Genomic DNA, 13,254 nt, shown 5'->3' with positions numbered 1-13,254 from the left:
TTCTTATAGCTTTCTTTAGGCCACTCTTCCACGTGAGAAATGGTTTTATGATGAATAATAATATTACCATGGGCCTCTTGGCTGCTTCTCTGATTAATGCTCTGCTTGTTTAGGTAGACGGCCATGTCTAGCTAAGTTTTTAGTTGTGCCATATACTCTTTCCATGTTTGGATGACGTTTGTTTAAACCTGCTTTAAAGTTCTCCACAACGTTATCTCTGACTTCCCTGCAGTGTTTCTTTATCTTCTTCAAGCTATTTGTACGGCAGCATTTTTCAAGAGCATCACACAACAGTTTAATTTATATTGGCATCAAATGATACACAGACGGACTCAATTTCTAGGACGTCCAAAGGCAAATATTTGCTCTGGATTTCGCTTGCATTACAAGCAAAGAGGCTAACATACAAATACACTCCACGCTTTTTCTATTTTTGTTTGCATTTCATTTGAAAATCCAGCATCCTTTTGATTTTTTAACAACTTAAATTGAAGCTAAATTTTAATTTTATGGTGAGAAAATTTAAAAAAAAATTCAAGCAGCTGTCCATACTTTTGGAAGGCACAGTATTTACCTCTTGCCAGCCTGTCTCCTGTTTTTGTCTAACTACCAGTTTATAGTTACCGATTGCCTATATTTCTTGATATAATTAATTTTTTGTAGACACATTAACACATTTTTAAGCGTTAATGTGTTTAAGACACAACTGCCCACAACTCAGACCAGTAACAGCTACACAATTGATACATATTTACAGTACAATATACAATATAGTACAATAAAGTACAATAGAACTTCAACATCATGGATCATATTGACATAGCTTAGAAAAATGCCTTCATACCGGTCTTACTTATAAACAGAAAAGAGTAAACCTGAAACAAAATGTCAGATTTGTATCTCAGCAAGTGACTCGTTGGTCAGTTTGTTTCTGTTAACATAAAGAGACGCGATTCCTGGTGTCATTTGGAGTTTTGATAATGAGGCAGAAACATCCTCCTGATGAAGTAATCCTGGTGAAACAACAGCTTTGTTTTTCACCTGTAATAAAAATTAAGTCCACAGTCGAAAAGTCTTATCTACTATAAGGCAGTGGAAAGACACACTTCGCCCAGCTTGTATTGAGTCTGGAACGCCAAGCTTTTGTCATTTTGGCTTTTGAAGTTCATCTTGTGGAATTCACTCGTGATGACCGACAGAGACTTTCCCTTCGTCTCCGGCAGAAACAGGCCGATGTAGAGAGCCGACGCCAGGCAGACGACAGCGAAAGGGACAAGGCAGTACTCACTCAGTCCACTCTGCAAAAATAAGAATATATTATTAAAAATACACGTGAAATGAAATATGTTGTTTATTCTGCACAGAGTGGGGCCTGATATCCATAGGGTTAAGTTCTTTACATTAGAAACTAAAGAATATTGAGTCATTACTGAAAAGTAATATCCCAGGGTTTAATATTTGGCCCACTGTTACGCTTTTATTTTTATAAATAAATTGCTTCTTGGTTGCCCAGCAGCTGCTAGCTTCTTGCAGATAATGTAATTATGTGAATCTGCCAACTCCCAGAGCAAGGCTGTCGAGCTCCTAGAGACACGTCTCAGGGAGCGAAGTTATTATCTCATGCTGAATTAGAAAACATGGCGACCTGGGATATGTTAAATTATTTTGCTAATCACAGGCACTTGTTGAATAAAAAATTTTGCCAATAATTTTAGACTCAAGTTTGGTCAATTTGTAAATAAAACTCACATTTAACAAAGTCTAATCTCAAAATAGACTTCACAAAAGAAATTACACACCTAATCTGGCAGCTAACATATTAACGCATTCTATGATTTTTTTATTTTTATATTTTTAATTTTAATTTTTTTTCTTATTGTTTGAGCTCAACCATTATTAAAAAAAGCCCATTCATTGTCATCAATCTTTAAAAGATCTAATTTACTTTCCTTTTACAAATTTGCTCCTGTTTGTTTCAGAGACAGAAGTGGAGAGGGGAGACGTGGGTTGCTCCAAAGTTTGCCTCACGGAGCTAAAATTTAAAGCTTTGCGAGATTTTGCCTCAGTGACGGTGGGAGCAATGAAAAGGTTTTTAACCGCAGTGAAATTATTTTTACAGCTTGGATTTTGTCCTGAGAGATCGTTGGTCAAAGGAGCAGGAACTCCCCAGCCATAAGTGCAGCCTCCTCCTTTGCAGCATGCAGTAATGACCTCTGGTCAGTGCATCAATCCTAACATATTTTACATAGTTTCCTGCTCATGAATCAGTTCATTTTAAAGCTAAATAAACTACAGGTGCAGACTGACCACCAGGAATGGGAAGATCATCCCAACGATGAAGAGGTTGAGCCACATCATGGAGCCAGCAATCATGTAGGCGGCTGGTCGAGCCGTCTGATTGAAGATCTCAGTGGGAAGAATGACTGTTACTCCAGCTGAGTAGGAGAAAAAATACAGTTTAGTAAGTAAGTACTGTATACTTACTTACAAACTAAACATCTTTCTGTAGTACTTTTCAAAATAAAAACCACAACCGTAACAGAAATGTGATGAGCAATGTAAAAGCTGGTTTAAAGAGAGGAGTTTTGAGTAGAAATAGATCACAGCTCAGTATAATCACAGTCATCCTGATTCTTCACAGCAAACGGCTACAAAAATTACAAAAGAATACTAAAAATAAAATTATAATAATCCTTGTTTCATCAACTGGGTATATTACAGGGCCGACATAACACAGCAGAATTATATGGGGAAGTTGCATGAATGAGTATGAAGATGCCAACACAGAATGTTAACTTTACGACTTGGAGAAAAAATGCATTAGTGGATATTTGGGGATGAGCTGCCAAAGTTTTTATTTCTTTAGATTTTATCTAGTCCTCTATCTTTGATGAAAGAATTTTGCTCCGCTCACCTGGTCCCATCCCAAAGCTAAGAATGTAGGTGAAGATGCAGGCCATGCTCAGGTACGGCATCCAAGGTACAGACTGCTGTTTGCATTTGAAAATGAAAAAGAAGGTCGTTATTTCTAACGAAAGGATAAATACTTGTTTAAACGTTTTTGTTGTTTTCAAAACTTCCTGTCTGAATGCATACAGACTGTAAACAGACTGTAAAATGCCTAATAAATCCCTTCAGCTTCTGTAATGATTCATTCTAATAATAGAAATCCACAGAGATGTGTTAGAGCAGGGGTGTCAAACTCAGTTTCACTGAGGGCCACTTCAGCACATTGTCTGCCCTTGATGGGCCTGATTAACGGAATATTTGGGGTGCCCAAGTCCAGTCCTTGAGAGGTACCATCCTGCAACCTAGATGCATCCCTGCTCCAAAACTTTGTACAAAAAAATCGTTTAAGGACTTTGCTCCTACTCAGCCAGCTTACTTCTGTATGGTCCGGCATAAATTCATGGTCTGAACAACTGGCGGTGATTCAGGCCACACACATAAATACAGTTCACTGTTTTTATGCCTCTATACAGGCTAAATGTTACATCATCCAGCTCCAGATCATTTTCACGCTGAGCTTCCTGATGGATAATGCAATGATACGTGTTCAGTGCCATCTGACAGTTACTTTTGTGCAATTTTTGCTTCGTTAGCCCAGCCAAGCCTGTTTTTCCTCCACACATCACAGGTGCACCATCTGTAGTTAGTCCCACCAACCTTTCCCAGGGCAATTTATTTTTACTTACAGACTTCTCCACTGCATCAAAAATGTCACGGCTTATTGCGGTCCCAAGAGTGCCGACTACATCCAAGAATTCCTCGGTGACAGAGAGGTCTGGCTTCACGCCTCAGATAAAAACGGATAGGTGCGCTGTATCCACGTTGTGTGGGCTTTCATCCACAGCTAATGAAAAAGCTAGACAGCTGCACTTATCTTCGGCCAGCTGTGGTGCTAAATTTCCAGCTGTTTGCTTAACTCGGTCCGTGATGGTGTTTCTTGACAAGCTGACATTCTGAAAAGTCTGTGCTTTGCCTGGACACACCTGCTCCCGCCCCTTTAGCATGCACTGCTTCACAAATGAACCCCCTAAAAAAGATTTCAGAGCTCGGCCAATTTCTTCAGCCACAACAAAGCTTGCTTCCACTGCTGCGTCATTTTTGGCCGCAGCTTTTGTACGCACATTCAGCTGCAATTGCAGTTTGCCTTTTAATTCTGCTGCAATTGTTTGTTTTTCTTGGAGGCTAAATGTTGCGTATTTAGCTCCTTCTTTGGCATATTGTACTATTGTACTTGTTAACGACTGACACAGTCCCAGAACACACCTTGGAGTGCAAACAGATGCAAACAGATGTTCTATTTCCCATCATTCATGAAAAAGTCCTTGTGTATCGATTTTTCTTTCATTTTCAAAATGTCTTAGCTTGTCAAGATGTCTCAAATTCATTCATTGGGAAAATCAAAAATCGTCTTTATGTGACCCTGCTGCACTCTAGTAGTGAGAAACCGTAATGATGGCTGGTAACAATCAAAATGCATTATGGGAGATGTAATTTATGCTGGATTGTTGCTTAAAACCTATTTTAAGTCAATCATGGACCCATCTAATTGTGTGTGTTTGTGTGTGTGTGTGGGGGCGGGCACATAAAATGACATGGCGGGCCACATTTGGCCCGCGGGCCTCGAGTTTGACACGTGTTAGAGTGACGGTTGATTACCTCAAATGACAGAGCGATGGTGAAAACGATAGCCCAGATGGTCATGAGCAGGAAGCCTCCCATCAACATGAACCGCCGACCTTTGCGCTCAACCAGCAGATTCTGAAAGTTAAATGGGCATTTTTCAGACTCGGTTCTTTTTATTGCAGAGAGCTGAGATCTAACTTCAGGGCAAATACAGTTTGGTTGTAAAAGAGAAAAAAAATCAACCCACTTTTATAGATTTGTATTAAACAATATTCACAAAATTCAATGCTTAAAACATTGCTTTAATTTTCCTCCAAACTGTCATTTGCTTTAATGTTTTTAGACGGAGCAGGCAGTATGAGGAGGAAAATATCAAATAAAAGAAGAAAATCTTATTTGTTAAGGTCTTTACATGGTAGAAAGAATTAGAAATTATCAGGTGAGTAATATTGATGGTCATAGTCTTAATTGCTCTTATTCTATTAGTTTTACTGTAGATGTATTTTATTGCTCATTTTATGTTTTATTTATTTTGTCTTATAGATGAAGTATGGCACTTTGGTCACTTTGGTGCGTAAAGTGCTTTATAAATAAAGTTTGATTGATAATATATCTCTTAAATTTCAGAGGTTTATCTTTGCATGTACTCACTGTTTGTCTGATGTAAGTTATTCATGGTCTTTCATAATACTGTATGTAAGGCCACAGAGGGCAACTTCAAAGTCAGTTTGAAAGTTTGAAATTTCATTGTTGTTGGAGATAAATGTTTGCTGACAAACATGTAAGACAAAAGGGCAAATTTGCGTTTCAGTCAGTGATTGCGACTCGTTGATTTGAGTGAACGCCTCAGAGGTCACCCGGCGTCCATGATGTAAGTCTGGAGGTGAAAAAAAAAAATGTCTAAGGGCAGGAGATGCTGGATAAGACACGGTGGTACTGCAGCCGGGGAAAAAATTCCACCAACACCTACAAATTTTGTTGACTTTTTCACATTTATTTATCAAAAGGGTTTGCTAAATATACTTAAATCTAGCCTCCTGCCACAAAGTGGTGCTCTTTTATGTTGACATTGTTACATGCAAGTGCAAAGGGAAGTAAAAGCCTCTGCATGCACAGCCTGGGCCTTGATTCAGGGGTTTTAATCCTTTATAAAAGCTCTACCAGCTGCAGCTTTTCTCTCTCACTTCAGCAGGTTGCATAAAGACAGCATTATTGGAGGATACTTACACACATAATGCACGCTGTAAACTCACAAGTCCCGGTGCCGATCGTGACATACTGAATTTGATCATCGGATATGCCGGCCTCCTTAAATATGTAGGATGCATAGAAGTAAATCTGCAAAGGATAACACAAAACGTGATAATGCTAAGAGGGATCATTGCTTGTTACTGGGGATTTAATGCTCATTAGCTGAGTGTGCCCACATTTGTACAACGAGTAATTGTGTTAGTATAAAGTCCTCACTAAAACTGCCAAGCATGTGGTTAAGAGGCCTTAAACTCAAGATTTAATTAGCATTTTCTGCTGATAAGATGGCATTAGGGCTTTGAAATATTACAAAGATGCACAAAGTTCATGAAGCAAATATAAATTAATTAAAGTATATAAAACAGCCCATGTATTCATGTGCTTTTGATACTAAGTTCCAGGATTTAAAGGGTTACGTTCAGGGGCTGGACTGTAACATGTCAGGAGCATAAACTACCTAGTTCTAAGTACCTTCATGATAGAGTCGAAGAAAGGAACCTCTAGACAGATTCACCTACAACATCCATAAATAGTAATCTGCAGGTCACTGAAACTACTGTTTAATTTACCGAAAAATAAACCTATGAGTTCTGGGAAAATGACCCATAAATTACAGAAAGATACCTGTAAATTTCAGAAAACAGCCTGCAAAGTTTTGGAAATGTACCCCATGAGATTTGGGGAAATTAACTTTAGATCAGAAACAATTCTGTGTAGTTTTGAGAAAACAATCTATAATTTTAAGATGAGTAACTGTCAGTTTTAGAAAGTATCTTATAATTTCAAGGAGGGACCAAATAATTCTGGAAAGTATTCCCAAATTGTTTCAGAAACAAACCTGTTAAGTTTAGAAAAGTAAACAGTAAGTTCTGGAAAGTATCAGTGAATTTAAAATTAGATTTAAGTTCCTGAAAAGTAACTTGTGAGATATTGGAAAATAGCTTTTTCTTTTTCTTCTGGGAAAATATTTTATAATTTCTAGTAGGGACCCTATTAGTATAGGAAGTTTCTTATAAATACATGCGAATTACAGGAAAGTAACTGCATCCTGTAAAGCCAGGAAGTTACCCATAAGGTCTCAGAAAGTAACCTGTAAATTTCGGAAACTATTTAGCAACTTACTGAAAGTAACCCTAACATTTTTGGAAAAGTACCCAATAAGTTCTCCCAAATGACTTGTAAGTTACCTGGAAGTAACCTGTAACTTCAGGGAAAGTAACCTGCAAGTTTTGTAAAGTAGCCCTTAAACTCATAAAAAAAAGGTGTGTGATGTATCGCTTCCAAAAAAATGATTGTATGAGAACAGAAGTAAAATGATGGTGCACATATACATACAATAAAGGGACACATTTAAGATGTGCTCACACAAATAAACCCAGTTAAGAACAAACTGTAAAGAGAATAAAGTCCAAACTCAGACTTGGCAGCTTGACCGGGCGGCACTGGATCCCGTTAATGTTCCTCATAACATCCCAGCCATACATCAAAGGAAGCAGTGAACATCTGCTGCTTTACTTTAGGATCAGTTACAGAAACGACATGCTGCACCCAACCACGCCTTCCACTTGTGATCTAAACGTCCTGCAGATGGTGACACCGGTCCTCAGTGAGGGGCCCGGACTGCCGTTCTTACCGAATCGTTTCCACAGAGCTGCATGGCGCTGCAGATGATGATGACGGAGATGAGCTGCCAGCGCACGGCGCGATCGGCGAAGAGTTCCCACGGCCGCCTCGGTCTCAGGCCTTTGGCCTCAGCCTGTTCCTGCAGGATCTCGTCCAGCTCACTGCTCTGGACCTCGCAGCCTCGAAGGCGCCGCAGAGCTGAATAAAAGGAACAACCAGAATAAGCCATAGAAAAGCTTCAATAGACACAGAGCGTCAAATTGACTGCAGTAAAATGTATTTGGACAATGAAGTTGCTGCAAGTTAAAGCGCTCCTGTGAGTGCAAATGTGTTTTTCTTGCTATATTAATAGCCAAATTGATTTAGAACCACAAAAGGCAGCCCTACTATCAGCCAAGACACTTGTACCATAGGTAGAGAGCTGTGGCTTTAGATGAAAGCATATTCATGCTGTAGATAGGCCTAGTCAAAGCACCGAAATACAGCTGAAAATATTTGGCAAGACTTGACTTACATCTGTATTCATAGTAAGAGGCTGGTTCTACATACTAATGACGTATCTACAGATTTTTGTTGGTAAAAAAAATAAAACCATTTATGAATTGTCCCTCCGTTTACAAATTTACGCCTTGCTTTGCGGCTGTAGGGTGACAGTATGTGAGACGTTTCAAGGGGTATGAAAACTCACTGAATGCAGACGACAAAGTTGAATATGATAGAAAACCTACCATTGATGCAAGCCTCTTTGTCCCCTCTGTCGATAAGCAGGTACCTTGGACTCTCTGGGAACCACGGCAGGGTCAGGAGCTGGATGAAGCCGGGAATGGCGTTGCTGGCTAGGAGATACTGCCAGCAAGACTCGCCCCCCAGAATCTCCCTTTGAAAAAAAAAAAAAAACAGGTATAAAGATTTAGTCATGTGAATAACAGAGACACACTTTTAAAACCTCAGATTGGCCTGTTTTGAAGGAGCACACCTGAGACCGACCACCTGTCCCAGGACGACGCCGAAGGCCGTGAAGACGGCTGACGACTGGGAGATGGCTCCTCTCAGGTGCTTCGGTGCACTTTCCCCAAAGTACATGGGTTGCACGTTCATGCTGATTCCTGCAACAAAAAAAAAAAAACACGAATGTTGCTCTTATGTATGCATAAGAGAAAGGTGAGGGAGTGACTTGGAAAGTTTTTAACCGGCATACCTGCGTTTATTCCTATCAGGACGCGGGAGAGGACGATCATCTCGAATGACCCGGCAGCCCGGCTGGTGAGGGCTAAGAGCGCGCCGCTCATGAGGAAAACGTTGTTCAGCAGCAGACACTTCTTCCTTTGGAGAGGCAAACAACACTTTAACGTGTCGAGTGGAGATTTTATGTGAAAGAGACAAAGTAGCGAGGTGAAATGAAAGCTTCTCAAATACATTTACAAATAACAATCTGAAAAGTGTGGCATGCAACCCACCTGAGTGGCTGCTTTTCAGAACCACCTTTCAGCGTTGGAGATCTAAAGATTTGTTTTTTTTATTTTTCAAAACCCAGTCAGATTGGATCGGTTGGATTCATCTGAGAACGTGAATTTACAATTCTTGCTTTGCCTGGACCATCCTAACACATGACTGTGCTTTAATCTAAAGCAGTCTATTGTAACTCTGTCTGTGTGTCTTGGGTCAATGTCCTGCTGGTTGGGACTGTTTGGAAACTCTTGTCTGCTTTTCTTAAAGGGCCACCCTGCATTTAGCTCCATCCATCCCTTCAACAGCAGCCTTCTCTGTTTAATGCCCACCGTGTCAGGCCTGTCAGTTTAGGGGGAAAGTTTTGCCGTAGGTTTGCAGCTGTGCCATAAACTTTCTATTTTAAGATGAGCTTAGAGATGTTCCAAGTTTGAGATCTAGTTTTATAACCTACCTCGGTTTTAAACTTCTCCACATCTTTTCTTCTGACCCATCTGCTGTGATTCTTGGTCTTCATGTGTTTTTTTTTTTTTTGTTCACTAGTTTTCTCCAGCAAACCTCTGAGGCCTCTGCAGAGGAGCTGGATTTATACTGATATTAAAGGTGGACTTAATTTGTCCATTAGGTAGCGGTTGGGTGTACTGGATTCATTTCAGTGGTATCAGAGTAAAGGGGGACAAATACAAATGTAGATAACTCTATCGAAATATTAACCTCTAAGATAAGCATGAAAATGAAGGTGTTTTTTCTTCTACGTCACGTTTACACAGATAAAAGGCGTGTGAATAATTTTGCGAAGCAGAGGGAACAGATACAGTTGGTACAAAACGCCAAGGTGGACACTGTTATATATTTACCTGAACATCGCAAATTAAAGAGTAGCGCTGTCTACACGTGCTCCGGAGGAAAAGGGAAGTAAATAAGCAATCTCTTATGACAGCAACAGGTTTATCATTCACTTTACCTCCCAAAGCGTATGGTCATTGGTCCTGCTATGAGCGCGCCGGCAAACCCCCCCAACGAGAAGATGGAGACAATGATTGTCCACACCAGCGTCACCTGAAAGTCCTCCAGCTGGATGTCCCAGCGCTGCAGGAACGTCTCATTGATGAAGGTTTGGATGAACTGTAAGAAAACTCATTAAGGTCAATATTTAATGTCAAACCTGTGGTTAAAACTGACACTTTAGAAGGGGATCTAACCAAAAACAAACCAATACCTTCTCATTTATTTTATCTATTTACTATATATATATATTATCCGTATTGTTAGGTTTTTGAATTTTGTTGTAAATTTTGATAATGTTTTTATTACTTTTATCAAACTTTATTTTATTTATTGTTTTATCCTTTATCCACCAGATATGTGATTGTTGTGAAGCTATCTATCTATCTATCTATCTATCTATCTATCTATCTATCTATCTATCTATCTATCTATCTATCTATCTATCTATCTATCTATCTATCTATCTATCTATCTATCTATCTATCTATCTATCTATCTATCTATCTATCTATCTATCTATCTATCTATCTATCTAGATATATATGTTATTGTATGTTGAATATAATGCATCACCACCAGATTTAGAACATGGCAATGAATTCATATATATATATATATATATATATATATATATATATATATATATATATATATATAGATAGATATATAGATAGATATAGATATAGATATATAGATAGATATAGATATAGATATAGATATAGATAGATATATAAGCTGAGGAGTACCTTTGCTCTCTAATTTTCAGTGCAGCTAATTCGCTCAGGAAAATCTCAAGGATCAATCTCATGTCAAACATGGGCTATTGCTGCACAACACATCTGGCTGCTTTACAAGAATGACTAATCGCTGGCAGAAAAGACCTAATTCTCACTTGTGCCAAATCACTGTCTGACCCAAATATTAGATCACAGAGTCTGCCGACTCCTTCACAAGCAACGGGAGGCTTTAATAAACCATAAAATTCTCTGCATATACCCATCATATTTCACATTCATTAGATGTAATTTAGGACTTTTGGAGCAGATGTGTTTATGGCACACATTTGAATTTAACTCTCTGTTGCTGTGGGAAATCCTTCAGACAGAGAGAAAATAAACTTACAGTTGTCGGAGCGTTCATTATGGCCAGGTTGTAGCCGTACTGAAGAGTTCCTCCGACGGCTGCAGAGGCAACCATGAGCACCAGAGTCAGAGGACTGCCCTGTCAGGGCAAAGACGGGTTCAATCAGGACATGAACACGCAAAAGGTGATGAATCACGAGAAAAAAAAACTCCTTTAACCTTGATTTTACGTTTCATTTACATAAGTTTGAAAATTGCTCTGTGTTACACTCATGGACAAACAGCATAGAAGTGTAAAATATACTGTAAAACATGTTGGTATTTATAGCAAAATAAATGGTAAGAAATGGCTCGTTTACCTTCTGCATTACTGAAGTCGTCATTGTTAAGCTGAGGTAAAAGTGACCCAGTGAGGTCCAGCAGAGCAGGAGAGGTCAACCCACTTTGAACAGAGATCCCCAGAAGCTCGAACATGAGAACCGGAGAGCAGAATTAATTTGCATGCAGCAGAATTAGGCCTTATTTGATTGGCTGCAGTTGTTAAGCAGCCAGTTAACACATAAAAGGCCAAACAGCGTTGTGTTTTTGTTTTTTTTTTACTGCGTTCTTTAAGCAGTTAAGCAATGATTTACCGGAGCAACCTGCACTTTCTTCCTCCATGAATAGGGAGTTTAAAATCAGCCGCAGGAGGATTTTTAAGTCGGGGAAACTTAAAAACAGGTACAAAGAGGTGGATGCTGCCATGTGGTGTTTCATTTAATGAGTCAACAGCTGAACGAATGTCTAACTTCTACTGTCCCATCAAAGAGTACAACACCCTGTGTGCGCATTTTAGTTCAGATTTGATTCTGAAAGTCACATTTTCATTCAGTTCATGATTTAATGACTCATCATACTTTTTCTTTTTGTTTTGGACAAATTCTTAGATAAATAAACAGGAGCCAGAGTGTGAGTGTGTAGTAGTATTATAATCCCACAAACAGAATTGAATACTGAATGTTATTTTTTCTTGTCTTTACAGACTATTGTAAATAAGCCTTATGGTCAATTTGGTTTGAGTTTTAGACAATATTTTCTGTCAGTCTTTCTATACTGATTCATTCCTGGTGTGTTCATGTGTATTGTGCCTCACCTGTGTCCTTTGAACCACACAAAAATGCTTTTCTGTAGGGTACCTATGCATATTTTCCAACTTCTTAGCAGTTTATTAACAGCTGACTGGGAGTAACCTGAGGAAGACCACCTCTGTGCCAGGATGCCGCCTCGACCCAGTACAGGCGGTGGGAGACAGAAGGACTCCGGCAAAAACACCATCACTGTTGGACAATGTCCCTCAACCCATGCATGAAGCCGTTGCAGAACTGGAGGGCTTCTCCAGCTGCAGGTGCAGAAAGGAGCATTATCCCAGATCCTCCCAGCTGCTGTAGGATTTTATAACCATCACTGATCCCAGCAAACTCAATAAGTTGCTCACATCTCTGCATGTAGTTGCACATTTTTCCATTTTCTTGTTAATGGTCTATTATTGTCTTACCAAAATAAGTATATAGAGCACAGTTTGAACATTTTAATTGTGAATCTCAGAATGATACTTTTAATATAGTTGTTTTTCCTTTGGTGTGAATTTGACCTTACTGTATCGTCTCTTTATTTTCTATTTTTTGTTAATGTTGCTATCTTTCTGTGCATCTGCATGCTTCCATTTGCCTCTCACTCAACTTCTGATAGACTATTGTATTTTCCATTCTGCTCTTCTCGTAGATGCCGATATTAACTGAATTCCACCTCTTATACAACAAATATTAAGGACTTTGTGAATTTTAATAGTTTAAATGCCAGGTTCTTTGATTACAATCTCTACCTACGTTTTTGTGAAGACAACATGTATTTTTTTTACTCTCAACATGTATTAATTAGAGTCTCACTCCCCTATTTGTTTCCCATTTTTCTCATCCCATCCACCTGGGGTTGTCAAAGTTGGTAGCAACACCGATCTTTATCAGTTTTGTGTCTATTGTAAATAAATTGGACACTGAATTAGAGACATAAAAATGCTCTTTTTTTTAGATAAAGAAATAAATGTACATAACATATTTTTTCCAGTTCTTTCCTTGTGAGTCTCATTGTTCACTTTTCATCAGAAAAAGCAAATATTCACAAGTTTTTATTTATTTTTTATTTTAATCTTTTAATACCAGTTGTAACTGTAACT

The 13,254-nt window shown here is 38.8% G+C and overlaps 1 protein-coding gene across 2 annotated transcripts; it reads right to left on the bottom strand.

Annotated features, from left to right (window-relative positions):
• On the bottom strand, window positions 1–11,496 carry slc2a11a (solute carrier family 2 member 11a). Of its 2 annotated transcripts, none has more exons than XM_012872694.3 (12): window positions 11,402–11,496; window positions 11,083–11,181; window positions 9,917–10,077; window positions 8,705–8,829; window positions 8,483–8,612; window positions 8,235–8,383; window positions 7,517–7,704; window positions 5,860–5,970; window positions 4,666–4,767; window positions 2,915–2,990; window positions 2,308–2,435; window positions 1–1,298 (listed from the first exon to the last, which is right to left on the bottom strand). In XM_012872694.3, the coding sequence occupies exons 1-12, from the start codon at window positions 11,423–11,425 to the stop codon at window positions 1,083–1,085; spliced, it is 1,509 nt and encodes a 502-aa protein (XP_012728148.2). In that variant the 5' UTR covers window positions 11,426–11,496; the 3' UTR covers window positions 1–1,082. The 2 variants fall into 2 exon arrangements, with proteins under 2 accessions (XP_012728148.2, XP_012728149.2); XM_012872695.3 differs by having other exon boundaries at window positions 2,915–2,987.
• Between the last annotated feature and the right edge of the window lie 1,758 nt (window positions 11,497–13,254).

Source organism: Fundulus heteroclitus, chromosome 20, assembly GCF_011125445.2.
Source record: "Fundulus heteroclitus isolate FHET01 chromosome 20, MU-UCD_Fhet_4.1, whole genome shotgun sequence".
Taxonomy (NCBI): Eukaryota; Metazoa; Chordata; class Actinopteri; order Cyprinodontiformes; family Fundulidae; genus Fundulus; species Fundulus heteroclitus.
The sequence above is the reverse complement of the archived record's forward strand: the minus strand, read 5'-3'. Positions and strand labels throughout refer to the sequence as shown.